The 15043-nt window shown below is 44.2% G+C and overlaps 1 protein-coding gene across 3 annotated transcripts in view; it reads right to left on the bottom strand.

The window, feature by feature from the left end:
• The window catches only part of SPECC1 (sperm antigen with calponin homology and coiled-coil domains 1), an 81962-nt gene that overhangs the window by 47060 nt on the left and 19859 nt on the right, over window positions 1-15043 (bottom strand). For all 3 annotated transcript variants that reach the window (XM_067472106.1, XM_067472107.1, XM_067472108.1), the window contains 4 exons: window positions 3291-4783; window positions 1705-1912; window positions 1444-1517; window positions 1159-1340 (listed from right to left, as the gene is read on the bottom strand). In XM_067472106.1, coding sequence (XP_067328207.1) covers window positions 1159-1340; window positions 1444-1517; window positions 1705-1912; window positions 3291-4783 — 1957 coding nt within the window. The remainder of the gene's footprint in view (window positions 1-1158; window positions 1341-1443; window positions 1518-1704; window positions 1913-3290; window positions 4784-15043) is intronic.

Raw genomic sequence — 15043 nt, 5'->3', positions numbered from 1 at the left:
ACATTGTCAGCTCACCAAATCTGGCCCTCTTCGCACAAAGTTTGGAGAGTTTGCTCTAAGTCGATTTTGTGGGATTTGTCATCTGGAAGGGGAAACTTGATGCAACCAAACAGACATAAGCAACAACACTGATATATTGTACCAGCGTCTCGCACGAGATGTCGTACGAACTGTGCGGCAATATGAACAAACGACTGCGACACAACCAGAAGAGTGCAGGAGCACACCAACGTCTTGAACAAGACGCAGAATGAACTGTGCAGAGAATATGAACATGCGACTGTGACACAAATAGAAAAGTGCAGGAGCGCACCAGTGTCTCGAATGAGATACAGAATGAACTGTGCGGTGAATATGAACACACGCCTGCGACACAACCAGAAAAATGCAAGAACGCACCAGTGTCTCGAATGAGATATAGAACGAAATGTGCGGTGAATATGAACACACGCCTGTGACACAACCAGAAAAGTGCAGGAGCGTGCCAGCGTCTCGAACGAGATTCAGTACGAACTGTGCGGTGAATATGAACACACGCCTGTGACACAACCAGAAAAGTGCAGGAGTGCACCAGCGTCTTGAACGAGATGTAGAACGAACTGTGCAGCAAATATGAATACGTAACTGCAACACAACCAGAAAAGTGCAGGAGCGCACCAGCATCTTGAATGAGATGTGGTACGAACTGTGCGGTGAATATGAACACACGCCTGTGACACAACCAGAAAAGTGCAGGAGCGTGCCAGCATCTCGAACGAGATTCAGTACGAACTGTGCGGTGAATATGAACACACGCCTGTGACACAACCAGAAAAGTGCAGGAGTGCACCAGCGTCTTGAACGAGATGTAGAACGAACTGTGCAGCAAATATGAATACGTAACTGCAACACAACCAGAAAAGTGCAGGAGCGCACCAGCATCTTGAATGAGATGTGGTACGAACTGTGCGGTGAATATGAACACACGCCTGTGACACAACCAGAAAAGTGCAGGACTGCACCAGCATCTTGAATGAGATGCGGCACAAACTGTGAACACATGACTGTGACACAACCAGAAGAGTGCAGGAGAGCAAGATGGTGTCTGTGCAAAACCAAGAAGACGACTCACCCGCAAATGAACGAACGAGTGAACGAACGAACGACCGGCCCGCTTACCTGCCACTGCCTCCGCGAGCCTCCTCCAGCTCCTTGGCCAACCGGGCGCTCTTCTCCTCCTCCTCCAGCAAGCGCCGCTTAACGGCCCGCAACTCCTGCTGTGCCTCGCACTTGATGTCGTTGGCCACCACCACCGCTGTCTGCAGGTCAGCCTGGAAGCGGCGCCATTCCTCCGTCTCTTCCTGCGTTCAAAGGGAAAGGGGGGCAAAGGCAGTGCTTCAGCCTCAGGAAGCATACCTCTTTCCCGGAGCTTGCCCAATTCCCTGGGATCTACTTGTATCTCACCTTGATCTGCTTGTTCAAGGCCTTCAGCTGCCTCTCCAGATCGGCTTTCTGGTCTTCTAGTTTCATCAAGTTACCTGGGAACAGAGAGGATATATATATATACAGTGTTCCCTTGCTACTTCGCGGTTCGCTTTTTGCAGACTCGCTGTTTCGCCTCCCAGTTTATGAATGGTTGCCATTTCCCGTCACCCTCCTCCTCGGGAGATATGGAATAGATATGGAATCATCTCTTTCAGGCTGTGGTCCATGCCGCTCTCTTACCTTCCAAGTCCCGTATGACCTGGTTGTCGTGCAGCTTGACCGCCCGGTGCTGCTCCACTTGGTCTTCCAGCTCAAAGATGGCGTCCTTCAGGTTCTTGATCTCGGCCTCGTTCTCCAGGGTCTTCTCTTGCAGTTTGAGGCCTGCGCGGCTGAGCTGCTCCGACTGTTGCTCCAAAGACTCCTTCAGCTGCCGCCGTTCGCTTTCGGACTGGAAGGAAGAAGGAAGAGGGACATTGGGGTGAAACCAAGGAAAAGACAAGGATGAGAAAATGGGCAACAGAACGAACCCCACAAGGCATTAACAGAATTCCTGGCTGTTCCGATTCTGTTGTCAGAAGCTTTCATGGCTGGAATCACTGGTTTGCTGAGAGTTATTTTGGGCTGTCTGGACATGTTCCAATAGCATTCTTTCCTGACATTTGGCCTGCATCTGTGGATGGCATCTTTAGAGGTTTGTTCAGAGGTCTGTTGGAAATGAGGCAAGTTGAGTGTAGATATATCTGTGGAGTAATGTTCAAGGTGGGAGAAAGAACCCTTGCCTGTCTGAAGCAAGTGTGGATGTTGCAATGAGCAAGCTTGAAAGGCACTGAGTAGCCATGAAGTTTGCTAGGTTAATCAGTGAGGGTATCTGCATAGCGGTAGTGAAGCAAGTGGAGTGTCTATATCTCTGTGGAATAATGACCAGTGACCGGTGGAAGAAGGAACCTTTGTCTGTCTGAAGCAAGTGTGGATGTTGCAATAAGCAAGCTTGAATAACATTGAGTAGCCATGAAGTTTGCAAAGTCAATTAGTGAGGGTATCTGCATAGAGGTAGTGAAGCAAGTGGAGTGTATCTATCCCTGTGGAATAATGTCCAGAGTGGGAGAAAGCACCCTTGTCTGTCTGAAGCAAGTGTGGATGTTGCAATGAGGAAGCTTGAATGGCATCGAGTAGCCATGAAGTTTGCAAAGTTAATCAGTAAAGCCATCTGCATAGAGGTAGTGAAGCAAGTGGAGTGTGTTTGTGTGCATATTATTATTATTATTATTATTATTATTATTAAGTGCAACATTCACATTTGCTTCAAACAGACAAAGCTTCTTTCTCCCACCCTGGACATTATTCCACAGGAATATATACACTCCACTTGCCTCATTTCCAACAGATCTCTGAACAAACCTCTGTCACAGATGCAGGCAAAACATCAGGATGCTACTGGAACATGGTCATGGTTGCTGTGGAAAACTCACAGCAACCTGCCCAGAAAACTCACAGCAACACACTGTCCTGATTTCTCCTCTACCATCCCAAATTCCCAGCTGCTTGTAAAATGTCCTGGTTTCTCTCTCCTCCTCCTGCTTTCCTCCTTTATCTTGCTGCAATCTCAAGTTCAAAGTGCCAAAGAAGAGAGGAAGGGGAGAAATCTTAATACCCACCACACCTCTGGACACAAAACTGATAATGCTGTTGATATCTGGAGGGCCACCGAAGACCCTCGATCCACACTGCTCTGTACCTTCAACCTCAGAGGACGGATTGGATAGTGTGCCCAGAGCTATCTCAGCAACTACTACACTGTCACTGATACTGGGGTCCGTGGCCTTTACCTTGGCCAGCTGGCCCTGCAGGGCTTTGACTTCACTGTGGGCCTTGAGAAGCTCCTGCTTGAGCTCAGTGCAGGTCAGCTCCAGGAGATCCTTCTCCTCCCGGACCCGTTTCAGCATCTCCTGGACATCCGAGGTTCCGGCGAACCCTGCTGCGGCGTCCATGGCGGCCGCCTTCTGCCGCTCGCTCTCCAGCTGGGAGCGCAGTGAGCTGTTCTCGATCCTGAGCCCCTCCAGGGAGACCTTGCACTCCTCCAGAGTCTTGGCCAGGCTGGTGCTGCTCTGCCGCTCGGCTTCCAGGAGGAGTGCCGCCCGGCCTTTCTCCTCCCGGAGACTCCCGGCCGCTGCGAGGCACTCCTGGTGCTCCCGTTCCAAGCTGCGCAAGCTGCCGGTCAGCTGCTGCTGGATGTTGAGCATCTTCTCACGCTCGAAGTGAGCCTTCTGCTCCAACTCAGCACATCGTTGCTCCAGCTCATGAGTCTTGGCCTTGCCCTCGTCGGTCTTGGGCCTCTCCTGGAGAAGGGCGGTGAGCTTCTCGTTTTCCTGGCTCAGCTGTTCAGCGCGTTCCTGGTGCTGCCGGAAGGAGCTCTCCAGCAGGGCCTTCTCCTCTGCCAGCTTCTCATTCTCAGCCGTCAGCTCCTGGACCACCTGCTGCTGGTCAGAGAGCTCCTGCAAGGTGGCCTGGAGCTCCTCGGCTGTGCAATGGTGGTTCTCCTCCATCCGCTGGATGCGCTCTGTCAGCGAGGCCACCGAGAGGTCGCTGGCGTTGTTGGGGGAGCTCCCCGAGGTGGAAGGCCTTGGGGAGGTCTTGAAGGGTGAAGCGGCGTCCATGATGTGCTCAAAGTCCGACACGTCAGGTGACAAGGACGCTTTGGTGACATCGCTGCTGGATGAGCCGGAGGTCCGGAAGGGTGGCCCATTGGGGCACGGCAAACTACCGCCGGTCCCTTCCGCTGAGGGGCTCCCAAAACTCGATTCCTGCGTGGTTGGCGTTGGGAGGCTGCTGCCGACAGTGTCCGATGACGACGATGGGGAGTTCTCCAAGTGGGCCAGCTTCTCTTTCAGCGCCCGGTTCTCCTCCCCGAGGCCCAACAGCTCCTTTTGGAACGCCTGGTTCTTCTCCCGCAGAGTCCGGACCAAAGGGTCGGCTGAACCGGGCAGGTCCCCATTGGCCGGTTCCTTCCTCTCCTGCCGCTTCTTGAGCTCGTTCCGCAGCTTGCCGATCTCCGAATCCTTCGCCTTGGCTTCAGCCAGCAGCTCCTTGACCTGGGACTCCAGGGCCGCCTTGTCCCCAGCTTCGGCCTCATTGCCTTTGAGCTTGAGAACAGGCCGCGAAGTCTTGCTCGGGGTGGGAGCTCCCACGGAAGATGTGGAGGCGGAGGTGAGGCCAAGCTGGGCTTTCCGGGGACGCAAGGCCGCTTTCTCTCTCGCCACTGAGGCCGGCAGCTCCCGCGGAGCCGGGATCCCCGTGCGTTTGGACGACGGCGGAATGGAGCCTGGGAGTGGAAAGTAAACACAAGGAAGGTGAATTAAACACTGTCACTATCTGTTGCAGCCCAACAACCTGCATGACACCTTTTCGCCCCAAATAAAGAGCTAATTAGCCCAAATTAGGTAGGCAATCCACTGATTTAAAATTTAAGAAATGAGCATTCTATAGAAAAAAAATATTTCAAAAATATATTCCAAGGTATACGTAATAGGTCAAAGCGAAAGTACATCCAAAATGCAGGCTTCAAAAGTCATTCCCAAATATATCTCGTAGTCATAGTATTCTTTGATGCAACAATCAACAAAGTCCAGACCTGAGAATAAAGCCAGAGTCCCCAAAAGTTATCAAATTATCAAATCCAAATGATATTCCCCAATCCCAAACAGAAGAACATGATGTGAAACCAAGGCAAGAATCTCCTACCGTGGAGCTCAAGGAAAAGGTGACTTTCTCCTGAAATTGCAACGTTGCACTCACACAGAGCAACCAAAGAAGATAGCTTAAGAGACCTAATTTTTTCCCATGGAACTGTAGAGGAGAGTCTGCTGAACAAGCCAGTATCTGGAATCCCTCTGTTTATTTTTCAAATGATGGGAAAACCGTAATTGCCTCTGCTTAGCACTATCTTGAAGCTGCTGAAGACACTATCTGTCTCCAAAATGGAACTGTAGAGGAGAGTCTACTGAACAAGCCAGTACCTGGAATCCCTCTGTTTATTTTTCAAACGCCGGGAAAACCATAATTGCCTCTGCTTAGCACTATCTTGTCATAATTGAAGCTGCTGAATTGTAGACAACAACCTGGTATCTTCCCTCTTCCTCAAAGCAGCTTAACATAAAAGCATTTGCACCCAATTTCAAATGTACAAATATATAAACATTAAAAGGGAATTAAATAAACAATATTTAAAATTCACAAACCAACTAAATTCAATGCATATTCAAAGTTATACTACTACTACTAATAGACTGTAATCATCATTATTTTTATGACTTCGTAGACCTGTCAGCAGCTTATGATACTGTAAATCATTGCCTTCTCCTGAGAAAAATGTATAATATCACAAAGGACGACCAACTCACCCGCTTCATAGGAAATCTGGTACAAAACAGGAGCTTGTTTGTTGAGTTCCAGGGCCAGAGAAGCAGATGGCGGAAACAGAAGAACGGCCTGCCTCAGGAGAGAATGCTCGCTCCATCAATGTTTAACATTTACACAAATGACCAGCCACTACCAGAAGAGACAGAGAGTTTCATCTACGCTGACGATTGTGCCATCACCGCTCAAGAAGGGAACTTTGAAACGGTTGAACAGAAACTCTCTGAAGCTCTAGGTGCTCTCACAGCCTATTACCAGGGAAAACCATCTGATTCCTAATCCATCTAAAATACAGATGTGGGTTTTTCACCTTCAGAACAGACAAGCATCTTGAGCTCTGAGGATCACCTTGGAAGGAATCCCACAGGTGCATTGCAGCACACCCAAATACCTGGGAGTCACCCTGGACAGTGCTCTGACCCACAAGAAGCACTGCTTGAATATCAAGCAAAAAGTGGGTTCTAGAAATAAAATCGTATGGAAGCTGACTAGCACAACTTGGGGGTCATGAGCATACACAGTGATAATATCTTCCGTTGTGCAAGCTATATATGGTGATTGTGTTGATGTGAGTACTGTGTGTCGTTGGGCGAGTAAGTTTCAAGATATAGAGGTGACACCTTCTGCAGTCAAGAATTCAATGACTGCACCTTGCTTAAGTTGCATTGACCGACCGTTTGCGCAGGGTTCCATACTTTTCACTTTAACAACACAACCATTCAATGCTAAGGCTTCCTGCCAAAATGGAACTGTAGAGGAGAGTCTACTGAACAAGCCAGTACCTGCCGCATACCAGTACTGCCATCCGTTGAGGAGTTACAAAGGTGTAGGCATTACTTTTCACTTTAACAACACAACCATTCAATTCTAAGGCTTCCTGCCAAAATGGAACTGTAGAGGAGAGTCTACTGAACAAGCCAGTACCTGCTGCATACCAGTACTGCCATCTGTTGAGGAGTTACGAAGGTGAAGGCATTACTTTTCACTTTAACAACACAGCCGTACAATGCTAAGGCTTCCGCCAAAATGGAACTGTAGAGGAGAGTCTATTGAACAAGCCAGTGCCTGCCACATACCAGTACTGCCATCTGTTGTGGAGTTACAAAGGTGGAGGCATTACTTTTCACTTTAACAACCCAACCATTCAATTCTAAGGCTTCCCGCCAAAATGGAACTGTAGAGGAGAGTCTATTGAACAAGCCAGTGCCTGCCACATACCAGTACTGCCATCCGTTGAGGAGTTACAAAGGTGGAGGCATTACTTTTCACTTTAACAACACAACCATTCAATGCTAAGGCTTCCTGCCAAAATGGAACTGTAGAGGAGAGTCTACTGAACAAGCCAGTACCTGCCACATACCAGTGATGCCATCTGTTGAGGAGTTACGAAGGTGGAGGCATTACTTTTCACTTTAACAACACAACCATTCAATGCTAAGGCTTCCTGCCAAAATGGAACTATAGAGGAGAGTCTACTGAACAAGCCAGTACCTGCCACATACCAGTACTGCCATCTGTTGAGGAGTTACAAAGGTGGAGGCATTTCTTTTCACTTTAACAACACAACCATTAAATGCTAAGGCTTCCCACCAAAACGGAACTGTAGAGGAGAGTCTACTGAACAAGCCAGTACCTGCCACATACCAGTGATGCCATCTGTTGAGGAGTTACGAAGGTGGAGGCATTACTTTTCACTTTAACAACCCAACCATTCAATGCTAAGGCTTCCTGCCAAAATGGAACTATAGAGGAGAGTCTATTGAACAAGCCAGTACCTGCCACATACCAGTACTGCCATCTGTTGAGGAGTTACAAAGGTGGAGGCATCAATTTTCATTTTAACAACACAACCATTCATTGCTAAGGCTTCCTGCCAAAATGGAACTGTAGAGGAGAGTCTACTGAATAAACCAGTACCTCATATATTAAAAATTATGGAACGCTTCATGAATTCGTGTGTCATACATACATTGTGCTTCGTTCATGTTTTCGTTTAAATTCACTGCTAATGGGTCTATTGTGTGTCTCTGCATGATGTGTGCTTTTCCTTCTTCCACTTTCCTTATTGGCCTTTTGTGTGCCCTTTTAAATTGCCTTGAATAGGCAGGATTACTTTTAAGACATATATGTATTACTGTGACAATTTTATGCTTATATTGTTGTGTTAATTTTACGTTTATGTTGTTTCCTCTGTATGTATTGATGATGTTATTTGGAAACCGCTCTGAATCCGCTTGGGGAGATAGAGCGGTATATAAATCAAGTTTATTTACTTATTTTATTTATTTACTTTATTTATATACCGCTTTTCTCAACCCTCAGGCAACTCAAAGTTTTGTTGTTGTTGTTGTTGTCTTTGCAAAACAACAGCAGCAGCAAAGGAATAGCCCGCATGGCATAGTGTTTTGGGCGCTGTCCTCTCCCGCATCTCTGGCACTGAAATGCCACGGGGACAAAAGACAAAGAGCACCCTCCTCTGCAACGCGCTGAAAAGGGGCATTTGGCATGCCGGGCAACGACACAACGCCATCCGTTCTGTACTGCGGTCCGAGACAAAGAGGACAGTGTATAGGGCCTTGTCCTCCCCTCTCGTTCTGCTGGCGGGCAAAGATAGGAGAGCCCAAAGGCGCCCACCATCGCACTTACACATTCTCAATTCGCCTTTGCTGCCCACGCATATATCCGCACTTTCAAGAGGTCTCGAAATGGTATGACATTCATTTATGGAATTGGTTTTCAAAACGGAACAGATAAATGAATGAGCGAAGCTTAAAATAATACGGTTCGGCTTCGGCAAAAGATAGTATTTGCGTTAGATGTCTCTCCAACAAAAGGGATTGAGATTAGATATATCCGAGAGGTTGACAGTTCGAAGCCTGGATCAGGGTGAGCTCCTGGCCTTTAGCCTGGCTTCTGCCTACCTATGACTTTTGAATGAAAACTAATGCCTCTACTTTTGTAACTCCTCAACAGTACTGGTACGTAGCAGGTACTGGCTTCTTCAGTAGACTCTCCTCTACAGTTCCATTTTGGTGGGAAGCCTTAGCATTGAATGGTTGTGTTGTTAAAGTGAAAAGAAATGCCTCCACCTTTGTAACTCCTCAACAGATGGCAGTACTGGTATGTGGCAGGTACTGGCTTGTTCAGTAGACTCTCCTCTACAGTTCCATTTTGGCGGGAAGGCTTAGAATTGAACGGTTGTGCTGTTAAAGTGAAAAGTAATGCCTCTCCACCTTTGTAACTCCTCAACAGATGGCAGTACTGGTACGTGGCAGGTACTGGCTTATTCAGTAGACTCTCCTCTACAGTTCCGTTTTGGTGGGAAGCCTTAGCATTGAATGGTTGCGTTGTTAAAGTGAAAAGTAATGCCTCAACCTTCGTAACTCCTCAACAGATGGCAGTACTGGTATGCGGCAGGGACTGGCTTGTTCAGTAGACTCTCCTCTACAGTTCCGTTTTGGTGGGAAGCCTTAGCATTGAATGGTTGCGTTGTTAAAGTGAAAAGTAATGCCTCAACCTTCGTAACTCCTCAACGGATGGCAGTACTGGTATGTGGCAGGGACTGGCTTGTTCAGCAGACTCTCCTCTACAGTTCCATTTTGGTGGGAAGCCTTAGCATTGAACGGTTGTGTTGTTAAAGTGCAAAGTAATGCCTCCATCTTTGTAACTCCTCAACAGATGGCAGTACTGGTATGCGGCAGGTACTGGCTTGTTCAATAGACTCTCCTCTACAGTTCCATTTTGTCAGGAAGCCTTAGCATTGAACGGTTGTGTTGTTAAAGTGCAAAGTATGGAACCCTGCGCAGATGGTCAGTCAATGCAACAACAACATGCAGTCACTGAATTCTTGACTCCAGAAGGTGTCGCCTCAACATCTTTAGACTTCCTCGCCCAACGACACACAGTACTCACATCAACACAATCACCATTAACAGCTTGCAGTCTCTGATGAACCTCCTTTGGGGTGACATGCCCAGCAATTACAAATTAAAAACAAGCACAAAAATGCAGTCAACATTATGATCAGACAAACATTATAAACCAATATCATGGCTGACAACAAAAGCGTGTCTCAGGTAATAATAATAATAATAATAATAATAATAATAATAATAATAACTTGCACTTCACCAGGAAATAATAATAATAGTAATAATAATAATAATAACATGCCCTTCCTCGGGTAATAATAATAATAATAATAATAATAATAATAATAATAATAGGATGGCAGAGGATTGACCCAACACATCTCTGCCATATGAGGTCAGTTGTGTGGGGGAAATATGCAACAGCTGTTTGCGTGGAATTACAAACAGTGCATTGTGTTGGAAGGAGTGAGTGAGTATTTCCAACAAGGGCGTGATTGGAAAGAGAGCTGGGTGGACGGACCCTTTGCCAGGAAAGATAAGGAGGACCTCCTTGTCCATTCCCTCCATCCCAAACATCCCTCAGTTTGTGTATATGTGTTTTGTGTGAGTATATGTGTGTGTATATATTTGTGTATATATGTATTTGTGTGTATATATGTGTGTGTGTGTTTTTATGCAAATGTATACGCAAATATATATAAGTCCCTTCCGCTGTGTTTGTCAGTATTTTTATGAGTGATGGTCACTCGTTGGCCTGACAGGTGCATTGTGTCCAAATTTGGTGTCAATTCGTCCAGTGGTTTTTGAGTTATGTTAATCCCACAAATGAGCATTATTTTTTTAGTTATATAGACTAGCTGTACCTGCCACGCGTTGCTGTGGCCAACCTTCCCTCCCTCTTTCTCTCCTTTCTTTCCCTCCTTACTTTGCTCCCTTGTTCCTTCTTCCCGTTTCTTCTTTCCTTCTCTCCTTCCTTCCTTCTCTGCCTCTTTCCTTCCTTCCCCCCTTTTTCTTTTCCTCCCTCTTTCTCTTCTTTTTTCCTTCCTCTCTTCGCTCCCTCTTTCTTTCCTTCCCCTTTTTCTTTCTTTCTCTCCTTCCTTCCTCTTCTATCTCTTTTCTTCCTTCCTCCTTTTTCTTTTCCTACTTCTTTCTCTCCTTCCTTCCTTCCTTTGCTCTTTGCTTCCATTCTTCCTTCTCTCTTTCCTTCTCTCTTGCCGTCCCTCTTTCTCTCCTTTCCTTCTTTCTCTCCTTTCTTCCTTCTCTACCGTTCCTTCCATCCCTTGCTCTTTGCTTCCATCCTTCTCTCTTTCCTTCTCTCTTTCCCTCCCTCTTTCTCTCCTTTCTTCCTTCTCTACCTCTTTCCTTTCTTTCTTTTCTCTTTGCTTCCATCCTTCCTTCTCTCTCTTTTTCTTTCTTTCTTTCTTTCCCTCTCTTTCTTTCTTTCTTTCTTTCTCTCCTTTCTTCCTTCTCTATATCTTTCTTTCCTTCCTTTGCTCTCATCCTTCCTTCCTTCTTTCTTTCTTTCTTTCTTTCTTTCTTTCTCTCTCCCCTTCCTTCCCACCCTCTTCCTTTTCTTTTTTTTTGCATCGTCATTTAGCTTTTCGTCATTTAGCTTTTTGGGGTTTTAAGTCCTTTCTGCTATTTTTGGGTTTTTTTTAATGAGTGATGGTCACTCGTTGGTCTGTTAGGGGTATAGTGTCCACATTTCGTGTCAATTCGTCCAGTGGTTTTTGAGTTCTGTTAATCCCACAAATGAGCATTACATTTTTATTTATATAGATAGGTAAAGTAAAGGTAAAGGTTTTCCCCTGACATTAAGTCTAGTCGTGTCTGGGGGTTGGTGCTCATCTCCATTTCTAAGTGGAAGAGCTGGCGTTGTCCGTAGACACCTCCAAAGACTTGTGGCCGGCATGACTGCATGGAGCGTCCTTGCCTTCCCGCCTGAGTGGTACCTATTCATCTACTCACATTTCCATATTTTCGAACTGCTAGGTTGGCAAAAGCTGAGGCTAACAGCAGGAGCTCACACCACTCCCTGGATTCGAACCTGCAACCTGTCCGTTAGCAAGTTTAGCATCTCAGTGGTTTAACCCACTGTGCCACTGGGGGTTCCTCTGTGTGTGTATGTGTGTGTGTGTATGTAGAGGTCCAAAGAAGAACCAGAGAGCTCTTGACCGCTCCAGTTGGAGGTCAGTTGTGACCAGCAGTGCTGCAGAATTACTTGCGACTTGCAACAGACCCAGAAACATCTAGGAAACACTCTCAATTTTCGAAGGATTAGTCACAGAGGCACACCCGAATCATCCAGGAGGTTAACCTTTTTCCCCTTGAGGCTTAGAACAGAAAGACACAACGTTTTCGGATTTTTAAGAAGCTACGGTCCAAAAACGGCCCGCGGCTTTTCGGTCTCGCCTATGTCTTCAAATCCCAGTCTTTTTACGATCCTCGAAGGCGGTCGGACCAGTTCCTCCCAGTTCAGAAATGCAGATAAGAATTGCCAGTGGTCGGCCCAGTCTTGTTTTGATGACCTCAACGGCCCCGGAGATCCACCCTCCAGATTGCAAACGTTGAAAAGGAATCCCAAGGAATGATCATTACTCTCGAGTCAAGATGAGCTCCTGGTCTCTAGCCCAGCTTCTGCTAAATACGGATATTAAATGCATCCTCAGTAAACATTATTATTAGATAATGTCTTCAGCAAAAGGTATTTATCTTCAGCAAAAGATATTGATATTAGATCTATTTCCAGCAAAAGGTATTGATATTAGATACGTTCAGGAACAGATATTGATATTGGCTATGTTTTCTGCAAGATATTGATATTAGATTAGATACGTCCTCAGCAAAAGGTATTGATATTGATAAATATATTATATTCAGTGAAAGCTATTGATATTAGATACGTCTTCACTGAAAGGTATTGATACTGATTAAGATATTGATATTCAGTAAAAGGTATTGACATTAGATATGTCTTCACCGAAAGATATTGATATTGATTAAGATATTGATATTCAGTAAAAGGTATTGACATTAGATATGTCTCCACCGAAAGGTATTGATATTGATAAATATATTATATTCAGTGAAAGCTATTGATATTAGATACGTCTTCACCGAAAGGTATTGATACTGATTAAGATATTGATATTCAGTAAAAGGTATTGACATTAGATATGTCTTCACCGAAAGGTATTGATATTGATTAAGATATATTCAGCAAAGTATATAGATACTGATAAAGATATTGGTATTCAGTAAAATGTATTGATATTAGATACATCTTCACTGAAAGATATTGATAATGATATTCAGCAAAGGATATTGATACTTATAAAGATATTGGCATTCAGTCAAAGGTATTGATATTAGATACCTCTTCACCAAAAGATATTGATATTCAGCAAAGGATATTGATACTGATCAAGATATTGATATTCAGTCAAAGGTATTGATATTAGATACCTCTTCAACGAAAGGTATTGATATTGATTAAGATATTGATATTCAGCAAAAGAACTGATATTAGATACCTCTTCACTGAAAGGTATTGATATTGATTAAGATATTGATATTCAGCAAAGGATATTGATATTGGTAGATATTGATATTCAGCAAAAGGAATTAATATAGATACGTCTTCACTTAAAAGTATTAATATTGATAAAGATATTGATATTCATCAAAAGGAATTGATATTAGATAAGTCTTCACTGAAAAGTATTGATATTTATTAAGATATTGATATTCAGCAAAGGATATTGATACTGATAAAGATATTGGCATTCAGTCAAAGGTATTGATATTAGATATCAATACCGAAAGGTATTGATATTGATTAAGATATTGATATTCAGCGAAGAATGTTGATACTGATAGAAAATATTGGTATTCAGTCAGAGGTATTGATATTAGATACCTCTTCACAGAAAGGTATTGATATTAAAATATTGATATTCAGCAAAAGGAATTGATATTAGATATGTTTTCACCGAAAGGTATTGATATTGATTAAGATATTGATATTCAGCAAAAGGAACTGATATTAGATAGGTCTTCACTGAAAGGTATTGATATTGATAAAGATATTGGTATTCAGTAAAATGTATTGATATTAGATACCTCTTCACCGAAAGGTATTGATAAAGATATTGATATTCAGCAAAGGGTATTGATATTAGATGCGTTTTCAGCCATAGACATTAATACAAGATATATCAAGCAAAATATATTGATGTTAGGTGCATTTTCAGCCAAAAGTATTGATATTAGCTATGTCTCTAGCAAAAGGTATTATTGATATTATATATTATTAGCATTAGATACCAACATTCTACTCCAGGAAAAGATATTATCAATATCAGGTGTTTCAGGTATTGATAATTGGTATTTATTACAATCCCCATTCTCACGGTACTAGCAAAATAAGTCTGGTTTACGCACTTTCATATTTGGCTACGTTTCCCTTTCTCCTTCTTTTTTGTTCCCTTTTTTTTTTTTGACAGAAAAGAGTGACTTTTTATATTTTCCAGCATTATTGTCAGCTGTATCGTTTGGGTCTAATCTGGAGGAGATTGCAAAGAAAGGATGGAATTTGCAAGGTTATGAGGAGGAGGAGGAGAGCGGCCTGCCAGGACTCAGAACAAAAAAGGATTTGTTTACTTCCACTCCAAGGAGCCTTTCTCCCCTTGAAACTCACCCATCCCTCACTAGGCAATATAACTGTGAAATAACGTCCAGGGTGGGAGGAAAAAACCAGTGTCGGTTATACAAGGGATGTGTTATTTTCCATCTTCATCGCTATGGAACTTCATCTTGTTGATAGGAAGCTTCCCACCGGAGTGGAAATCATCTATTGGACAGATGGCAAGCTATCTAACCTCAGCAAACTGAAAGCCAAAACCAAGGTCACAACAATATCTGTTATAGAACTCCAATATGCCAATGATAACATAGTCTGTTCTCATTCAGAAGAAGATCTACATCTGTTACAGAACTCCAATATGCCAATGATAACGTAGTCTGTGCTCATTCAGAAGATCTACAGCATCTGTTACAGAACTCTAATATGCCAATGATAATGTAGTCTGTGCTCATTCAGAAGATCTACAACATCTGTTACAGAACTCCAGTATGCTGATGATAATGCAGTCTGTGCACATTCAGATGAAGACCTACAACATCTGTTACAGAACTCCAATATGCCAATGATAACGTAGTGTGTGCACATTCAGAAGAAGATCCACAAGCCACTCTAAACACTTTTGCAGAAGCATACGAAAAAGCTCGGCCCC

The sequence above is a fragment of the Anolis sagrei genome, chromosome 11 (genome assembly GCF_037176765.1).
Source record: "Anolis sagrei isolate rAnoSag1 chromosome 11, rAnoSag1.mat, whole genome shotgun sequence".
NCBI classification, from domain to species: Eukaryota; Metazoa; Chordata; class Lepidosauria; order Squamata; family Dactyloidae; genus Anolis; species Anolis sagrei.
This window is presented reverse-complemented; position numbering and strand designations above follow the sequence as displayed.